This window comes from Dendronephthya gigantea, unplaced genomic scaffold (genome assembly GCF_004324835.1).
Source record: "Dendronephthya gigantea isolate DGI-Jeju-01 unplaced genomic scaffold, DenGig_1.0 000802F, whole genome shotgun sequence".
In the NCBI taxonomy this organism is placed as follows: domain Eukaryota; kingdom Metazoa; phylum Cnidaria; class Anthozoa; order Malacalcyonacea; family Nephtheidae; genus Dendronephthya; species Dendronephthya gigantea.
Window position 1 is genome coordinate 1 of NW_021163812.1, and position 9,646 is coordinate 9,646.

Here is a 9,646-nt window from a genome sequence, read left to right on the forward strand (position 1 = left end):
ATAAACGATGGAGTGAACACTCTTGCTTATGGACATTACCAAATCATAAGCACAGACGAGTGAAATATCAAGTTTTATTGTTGTTGAACAATACATAAGTTAGACGTTTTAAAGTTATAAATCATTGCAATTGCATGAAATACAAACTTATGTTACAATGTTACGTGTTTATAAATTGAAGTTACATGTTTATTTATATTAAGAGGAGGTTTTTTCTATGCGTGGAAAATGCTCAAACCTTATAAAATCATAATATTGTACGCATGCGTGGATGCATTAAGGTGTGTTTTGAAAGTTTGATGTTGAATGTTGGGTTTACATAGAAACAAACTCTCCTCTTAAGTTACGTGTTAAAGTTATAAATTGTTCTGAAAGTTAATAAATTGTTGTAAAAGTTAATAAATATTTGAAAGAAATCCTTTGATTATTCTCAGTCTTCAGTTTGTGGTATAATGATCCAGATTCTACCCCGTCTGTTTAGTCTAAAAATGCAACCATTTCGCTGGGATATTGTTCGGCTTGTCTTTTGTATGTTCAACACTGTCGTTTTTCCTCTTTAGAACTCTAGGCTTGCTGTTTTCCTTGCTTATCTTTTTGGTGCTTAATAATTCACACACCACGTCTAGCTGTCGTTTGTTCTCATGTCTGTTCTCATCATCAAGAGTGTTCTCATTTGCTCTGTTGTACACAACACATTTCCCTTTCGGCTGTAGTTTGGCTTCTTGTAGGTACTTCTTTCTTTGGTCAATATCGAGCAGATGCACATCCGCAAGATGATTTGCCAATCTTACAAGGTATTTTGCACCGCAATTGGGAACGGTACAATCACGACAAACGCGCTTCGCCATGTCTACGGTTTGAAGAACAGGATGCAAATGAGCTGTTTCCTCTGATTACTGACTTTTATTAGGGCCAATCGGGCCATAGTACAGGCCAATCGGGCCAAAAAGGCCAAAAGGCCAAAATAGGAGACACAGCTCCTTCCAATCCCATAACCGCTTGCCAAAGCCTCATATCATTTAATCTCTTAGTATATGAACAGTTCTTTCTCGATTCTTTTACATACATCTTTCCCACTGTCTTTAGCACAGTTTTGGATGGTTTGATAGTCATAGAAGGCTTGTCTGTTTGCTCCATTCCTAATATCTTGTTTAAGTTGGTTTTATTTCGGCGTTTAAATTTATGCTGAGGCATAAAGGCTTGTCTGCATGCGGATTTGCCGTCTTATTATGTGAGTGTTTTTTTCTCGATTCTTTTACACTTCAACGTTTCCCCTGCTTTTCGGATAATCACCAATTCAGTTCGTTTGTGTATCGTAGTATAGTTAGTCGTTCGCTTGAGCTTGAGTTTCTTGATTTTGTGCAGTTTGGCTTTTTTCTGATCTTTAACATTTATCTTCTTTTTAATGGCTCTTTTACGTAAATCATTTACCCCAGTTGATTTTGAGCGTAAAACCTCTTTCTTTGAAGATGCTTTAGGAGACATCGTTTTGTGTGCACACTTTGCTGGCATATTGCAAACTGAGGACACAGTTTATTAAAATCACGTTATTTCATACATATGATTTTCGCAATCACAGCGCTTATGACAAAAACCTAAAAGTCTCTTCTTTTAGCATCCGTCTTCGATCTGTACAAAAATTACATCTCCAATCAGCAAGTGTATATTTGAGCAGCTCTTGACTGTCTACACAAGGTTTAATATCCGTTAGGGTTTCGATAAAAGCCTCCGTGACCTTTGTCTCTGAGATTTTTGACAACGCCTTGTCAAAATACATGCATAACTTTTCGTCTTTTTCCATATAGTGATACATTGATGTTTTGTCTGAGATAAATTTTCCATAATACAACCATCACAATTATCAACCACAAGTTGAGATATCATCATTGATATCTCTTTTGCGTAACACTTTAGCAATTTGTTTTCGATACATGAAAGCATTGAAAACGTCAAAGAGTAAAGCCCCTTACAGACGAGCAAGTTTTCTATGACAAGTTTTTATGTGACAAGTTTTAATTGTTCGTCTGTACGCGCAACTTTGACAATTTTTTCTGTGACAAGTACACTTGTTCAAAATCAAGTATATTTGATTTTGAACAAGTGTACTTGTCACAGAAAAAATTGTCAAAGTTGCGCGTACAGACGAACAATTAAAACTTGTCACATAAAAACTTGTCATAGAAAACTTGCTCGTCTGTAAGGGGCTTTACTCTTTGACGTTTTCAATGCTTTCATGTATCGAAAACAAATTGCTAAAGTGTTACGCAAAAGAGATATCAATGATGATATCTCAACTTGTGGTTGATAATTGTGATGGTTGTATTATGGAAAATTTATCTCAGACAAAACATCAATGTATCACTATATGGAAAAAGACGAAAAGTTATGCATGTATTTTGACAAGGCGTTGTCAAAAATCTCAGAGACAAAGGTCACGGAGGCTTTTATCGAAACCCTAACGGATATTAAACCTTGTGTAGACAGTCAAGAGCTGCTCAAATATACACTTGCTGATTGGAGATGTAATTTTTGTACAGATCGAAGACGGATGCTAAAAGAAGAGACTTTTAGGTTTTTGTCATAAGCGCTGTGATTGCGAAAATCATATGTATGAAATAACGTGATTTTAATAAACTGTGTCCTCAGTTTGCAATATGCCAGCAAAGTGTGCACACAAAACGATGTCTCCTAAAGCATCTTCAAAGAAAGAGGTTTTACGCTCAAAATCAACTGGGGTAAATGATTTACGTAAAAGAGCCATTAAAAAGAAGATAAATGTTAAAGATCAGAAAAAAGCCAAACTGCACAAAATCAAGAAACTCAAGCTCAAGCGAACGACTAACTATACTACGATACACAAACGAACTGAATTGGTGATTATCCGAAAAGCAGGGGAAACGTTGAAGTGTAAAAGAATCGAGAAAAAAACACTCACATAATAAGACGGCAAATCCGCATGCAGACAAGCCTTTATGCCTCAGCATAAATTTAAACGCCGAAATAAAACCAACTTAAACAAGATATTAGGAATGGAGCAAACAGACAAGCCTTCTATGACTATCAAACCATCCAAAACTGTGCTAAAGACAGTGGGAAAGATGTATGTAAAAGAATCGAGAAAGAACTGTTCATATACTAAGAGATTAAATGATATGAGGCTTTGGCAAGCGGTTATGGGATTGGAAGGAGCTGTGTCTCCTATTTTGGCCTTTTGGCCTTTTTGGCCCGATTGGCCTGTACTATGGCCCGATTGGCCCTAATAAAAGTCAGTAATCAGAGGAAACAGCTCATTTGCATCCTGTTCTTCAAACCGTAGACATGGCGAAGCGCGTTTGTCGTGATTGTACCGTTCCCAATTGCGGTGCAAAATACCTTGTAAGATTGGCAAATCATCTTGCGGATGTGCATCTGCTCGATATTGACCAAAGAAAGAAGTACCTACAAGAAGCCAAACTACAGCCGAAAGGGAAATGTGTTGTGTACAACAGAGCAAATGAGAACACTCTTGATGATGAGAACAGACATGAGAACAAACGACAGCTAGACGTGGTGTGTGAATTATTAAGCACCAAAAAGATAAGCAAGGAAAACAGCAAGCCTAGAGTTCTAAAGAGGAAAAACGACAGTGTTGAACATACAAAAGACAAGCCGAACAATATCCCAGCGAAATGGTTGCATTTTTAGACTAAACAGACGGGGTAGAATCTGGATCATTATACCACAAACTGAAGACTGAGAATAATCAAAGGATTTCTTTCAAATATTTATTAACTTTTACAACAATTTATTAACTTTCAGAACAATTTATAACTTTAACACGTAACTTAAGAGGAGAGTTTGTTTCTATGTAAACCCAACATTCAACATCAAACTTTCAAAACACACCTTAATGCATCCACGCATGCGTACAATATTATGATTTTATAAGGTTTGAGCATTTTCCACGCATAGAAAAAACCTCCTCTTAATATAAATAAACATGTAACTTCAATTTATAAACACGTAACATTGTAACATAAGTTTGTATTTCATGCAATTGCAATGATTTATAACTTTAAAACGTCTAACTTATGTATTGTTCAACAACAATAAAACTTGATATTTCACTCGTCTGTGCTTATGATTTGGTAATGTCCATAAGCAAGAGTGTTCACTCCATCGTTTATAATATAGCGTTTGTCGTCATAAGGGCTAAGACCAATCTTGTTCAATTTAATGGAGTAGATTTCATGGCGTTCACTTCGAATCTGATTCATGCTGGCCATTGTCCGTTTCTTATCAAACAAACATTCCTTGTAGTTGGTGTGCCGAAGCTTTCGTTTCGTGACGGACTTCTTTATTCCTTTAGCCGTTTTCTTCTCCACTTGCTTGTCGTTTTCGGTATAGAGAATGGAGTACATCTTCGGTCGCAAACCAACAAACTCTTGGATGGGTATGCCATGCGTTTCATCTTTCATTTTGCCAAGGACTTTCTTGTTCGTCAGGCTGTGCAGTGGATGGTCTCGTGCGTATTCGGATGTGTCAAAGAGATCGATGTCTTGCAACATGTCTTGATAAACGTCGTCGGTCTTAATCTCGTAACAAAGGCTATCCGTGTCTGTGAACAACAACTTTGCGTTGTACTCATACTTGGGTTTCATGTACTCGTAGTGAAACTGATACATGAGTACTTTGGAGAGATCCAGGATGGTGAATCCGACGTAGATGGGGCGGTTTAGGTAAAGCTTCGTCTTCTTCATGTTGACAGCTGCCAACTCCTCTGAGAATATGCGGAAGTAGTCAAAGGAAGGAGATGCTATCAATTTCGATAGTTTCGTCTTATCGTTGACGAGCTTGACGTTAACGCGCTTTCTCAAATTCTCCATGGTTTTGCCGAACACCGAGTTATTCATCAACTTGTAGAAATCTTTCTCGAAGTCGTTTGCTGCATGTTTTCGTTTCTCGGTGTTGAAATCGATGTAGGTCTTTAACCATGGGCTTTGTTGGAATACCAAAACGCGGTGGATCTTTGTCAACTTCATGCCAAGTGCCAGGTATTGCTTTAAATTGCGGTAATGGACCACATAGTTGATCTTGTCTTGTAGATTCGGCACCAATTTAGACACAGCGCCACCACGAAGTTGCAAACTTTCCGACAGATCCTGGCAGTATGGTGACAACATTTCTGAAGAAATCTTCATTTTCTCAGGTGCTAGAGGATAATCGTTGTGAAGATCGTGTAATTCGGACGGATAGTGTAGGTCTACTTCCAATATGTAGCCTTCATCGTCATCGTCCGCAACGTCCGTGATGTCGAGTTCTGCAATCTCTTGGTCGGTTAGCCAGTCAAACTCACCCGTGGGTAGAGGTTGCGACATAGCCCAGCCATAGAGGTTGTTAGCGTCAAGATACATCACGTAGGAGGTCTCTTGTTCTGGGTCATAATCGGGAACGTATGGATTGTTGGCTTTACCATAGCGGTTGCTAATCATTGAAATTCCACCGCGAAGACCTTCTTCGATGAATAGATACATGTCTGGATCGGTCAGCAGCTCGAGTTCGACTTCAGTCATTTTCAAACACGCTTGCCAGGCTAGACCAGGACTTGTATAGAAGTGGCAGGGATCCAAGTTGTAGGCTTTGAGGCACACGCTTCGGAAATTTTCAAACACATCCGCAAGGAGAAGAACGTCCGACGTTAAGTACAGATCATGGTAATCACCCATGTTCCGACAGGCAAACTTGTTAAATACATTCGTCGCGTGTGCGTAATCTTCGTCTGAAATATGTTCGTCGTTCAACACGTTGTAGAAGGATTCCTTCGATGGTAAGGTTGGTTCATTGAATCTCTCTGTACAATCCATGTAGTCGTAGGGGTAGATGCCTTTTCTTAGCAGAAGGGATATTTTGTCGCTGTCGATATATTTCTTTAGAACGGGGAACTTTTCAACGCCGTCCTTTGCTAGATTAGATACTAGCTTCTCCAACGATGCATTCATGAATTGTAAGGAGTCGATATAATCCATATTATCGATGGAGAAGGAGATGTACTTTTCGGTGTTGTTTGGAATGCAGTTGATCTTCTTCTCTTTGAGTTTACCAAGTCCTTGCATTATGAGATGAGAATCATACCCACGTAGATTGTGAAGAATAACAGGAATTCGGCCGGTAAAACTATAGTTCAAATTGCAATCGTTGTGCGCAGCTCCGCGTACTTTCCAGAAAGATGACAATGGTCACGAACACGGTCAGAACCCAATTCATATCCACAAATATGACAATGGACTGCATCTTGAAACGCTTGCTCTTCTTCTCTCTCAATTCGCATGGGCTCGATCCAATCCAGTTTCTCTTGAATATATTTCTGCTCTTCTTCTAAACACTTCATAAATTCGTCGACTGCGTCTTCTCCACGATAAACTACAGGCGCTTTACAATACTTCTCATGGTCGGATACAACAATGTAGGAAAATCCACAAGGTTGGTGGTGTTGGTATTTTCAGTGGAGGATTTTTCAGGATTAGGATTAACTGAGTTGATCTTGGTGGTAAGACTTTCGAAGTCGGCGTAAATCACAAACGGAACTTTCAACTGTTTATAGTAGTCTTTAAAGAACAGTTGAGCATTCTCTTCAGTCGGGAGTTCGATGCGTTGAGCTGCATGTTGACAGCAGTGTGGTTCATGCTCTTGAAGCAAGTCTTCGCGGATAAATCCATGAAAGCAATAGCGGCAGTAAAACATCCGTGCTTTATGATGGTTTTGACTGTAGAGCAATTTGTTTAAATTTTAATGAGGCAGTAATGTCTCGCATTACCTTCAGAGTATAGCAACAAGTCAACATGATTGTTGAAGCGCTCTTTCGTTACGTAGATTGGGAATAGTACTTTATCTTCAAAGCCAATAACGTTAATTGAGATATTGTTCTGCTTTTCGAATCTGTTAATTTTATCAATAGTCACAGGAAATTCAATACCATTAAAATTTAATTCATCTTGAAAATTTTCATAGTGATGTAATCTTTCCGGGTTATTCTTCCAGTGAATAGGATGAAGAGCAGCAAGGACGGCCCACATGAAGCATTTGCTGTCGGAATTCTTAACGTTGATCACTGCTTTCTTTCCTGCAATAGTTCTAGGTAGTGGGACGTAACTGGATCCTTTTACTGGAGTATACTTGGCCATGCAAAGGTCAAGATGAAGGATTTCGTCTAATATCCAACCACTTCCTTCTTTTTGAAATAACACCAGCGACTGGACAATTTTCTGCTTCGCTTCATCCAGTTGATTAGACAGTTCGTGCTGATTAACTGTTTTCATACAGAGACTGCGAAAATGAGGCTCGGTTATTAAATCTTCGCCATCGGGTTTATGTTTTACAAACCGTACTTTAACGTTAACAAACCATTTAATACCCCGTTTCTTTCCCAACTCTTTCGAAAGGTGTTTCAAAATGGGCTTTGTCTTACCACGCAAGAACTGAGACATGTCGTGTTTTTGGTTTTTTCGTGGTCTCAGTTCGATTTTCTTCAAGGAATCTTCAAAAGCTGTTGTTGAACCGCAAGGGTTGTTGTCGTTTTCTTCAACCTGGCTAGCTGTTTCCCCTTTTCCAATTTGAATATCAGCTCGTGCCTTCTTTGGAACTGGACCGCTATCATCTTCATCAGGTCTTCGTATTAAGGGATTTCCTTGACAAGGAATTTGATGTTCCACTAATTTGTCGTGACGGTAGAATTCTTTTCTACAGTTGTTACAGGTATACGTAGTGATCTTTTGATGTCGCTTTTCATGCCGTTTGACAGCATCTCTTCGTGTAAAAGACTCATTGCACTGTTCACAGATAAATAACTTCTTTTCTCCATGGGTAGAGCGTTCGTGGCGAATTAAACTTCTCAACTGAGTGAACTTCTTCGAACAAGTCTTGCAGGCATAATCCATTCTATAGACAGGGTGAAAAAATACTAAATCAATGTAGCAAGCAATTTCACAGCTTGCAAGGGCATAGCAACTACTTGAATGGCGTAATAAAAGTGACTTCGTCACATTTATATATCGTAAATGATTCAGCTGACAACCGCAACAACTTTACTAAACCGTTCGTTGCATGACTTTCCCAAGGGGTACCTCAGATATTTCTTCATAGGTACAGCCAACAAGGGCACAGCAACTACTAGGAATCGGCTTCTCCGTTCGTCATATGACTTTCCCAAGGGGCACCTCAGATATTTCTTCATAGGTACAGCCAACAAGGGCACAGCAACTACTAGGAATCCGCTTCTCCATTCGTTGCATGACTTTCCCAAGGGGCACCTCAGATATTTCTTCATAGGTGCAGGCAGCAAGGGCACAGCAACTACTAGGAATCGACTTCTTTGCACTTATTAAATCATATCAGTTTATGTAATTCGCAATAAAATAAACTATTCAACATCTTACCTTGATGTAACTCTCTTTAACCTCTTTACGCTTTACTCTTTAGCAGCCTCTTGTTGCAGTTTACAATTTCAACTTTGTATTTGCAAAATTTGTTAGATTATATGCAGCTAAAATGCTCCTGCGGCTTGTGGTGCAAACATGAATATTTCGGATCATATGTAATTTTGCGCATGCGTTTAAAGTTTATATTCAAACGCGCTCGATCTTGCCTGCAGTTCAACCATGGGTTGCTAGGATACGGTGTAAATATTATGATATACGCATACATAATTAGAATTCATTGGCTAATCATTGTGTAAAAGCGGCAGAGCGTTAAATTATGATTAATGATGTAACTGCATGAGATCTCTAAAGCCTCTAAAGATCTCTAAACAGATTATAAGCAAATATAAATCACTGGTTTCAATGAGGAGTATAACTATAAAGCCTATAAAGTTTATATATGTATTGAACAACGAAAGCATAAAACGCTTTTACATGGAATGGCCTCTTCTGTAAAAAACCCTTGGTTATACTGCTAAATAATGATAAACATTAAACGAGTGCATTAGCAATGCAAAAATATTAAAAAATTTAACGCAAAATTGGAATAAATTAATAATGTTCAGCCGTTGGTGACGTCACGTGTGGTGCAAGGCGCACCACCCGCACCACCAGACAACTGTGGCTGAGCTTACGAACTTTGGAAAGTCGCTATGACTGATATGTAAAGGGATCTTCTGTTTGAGAAGAATATAGAAATTATGAGTCGTTAACTTCGATGGGAAGTGGAGAATGAGCGATATGGTATTGCTGCGAACCTGACAGATTCTTGGACCCCTGAACAACGCCAAAGTTTCATGAAGGACTGGCGAAACGATGAGTTATTCAACGATAAAGGAGAGCTTGCTTCGGGGTTTGCTGATACTTAGACGCCTGAGCAACAAAGACATCTTTTAACCGATTGACACTGTGTGATAAGTAAACCAGCATTTGTGTAATTTAAGTAAATAGCTGTGAAACAAACATATCCTGCGTATTTACGCTATTGTGCGTATTTACGCTTCTTTGTTTACCCCATTCCTCGCCCCTGCGCGTACTTATATGAATAATAAATTATTGCACAATCATTGTGTAAAAACAGGCAGAGCGTTGAATTATGATTAATTATATAACTGCATGAGATCTCTAAAGCCTCTAAAGATCTCTAAACAGAATATAAGCAATGAGGAGTATAACTATAAAGCCTATAAAGT

The 9,646-nt window shown here is 38.7% G+C and overlaps 2 protein-coding genes across 2 annotated transcripts; both read right to left on the reverse strand.

Moving 5' to 3' along the window:
- Window positions 1-4,103: 4,103 nt before the first annotated feature.
- Window positions 4,104-6,092, reverse strand: LOC114544475. The gene has a single exon (XM_028563104.1). The coding sequence runs from the start codon at window positions 6,090-6,092 to the stop codon at window positions 4,104-4,106; it is 1,989 nt and encodes a 662-aa protein (XP_028418905.1).
- A 389-nt stretch (window positions 6,093-6,481) lies between these two features.
- Window positions 6,482-9,439, reverse strand: LOC114544476 (zinc finger protein 792-like). Its single transcript, XM_028563105.1, has 3 exons — window positions 8,412-9,439; window positions 6,953-7,914; window positions 6,482-6,742 (listed from the first exon to the last, which is right to left on the reverse strand). The coding sequence occupies exons 2-3, from the start codon at window positions 7,911-7,913 to the stop codon at window positions 6,567-6,569; spliced, it is 1,137 nt and encodes a 378-aa protein (XP_028418906.1). The 5' UTR covers window position 7,914; window positions 8,412-9,439; the 3' UTR covers window positions 6,482-6,566.
- Window positions 9,440-9,646: the final 207 nt, after the last annotated feature.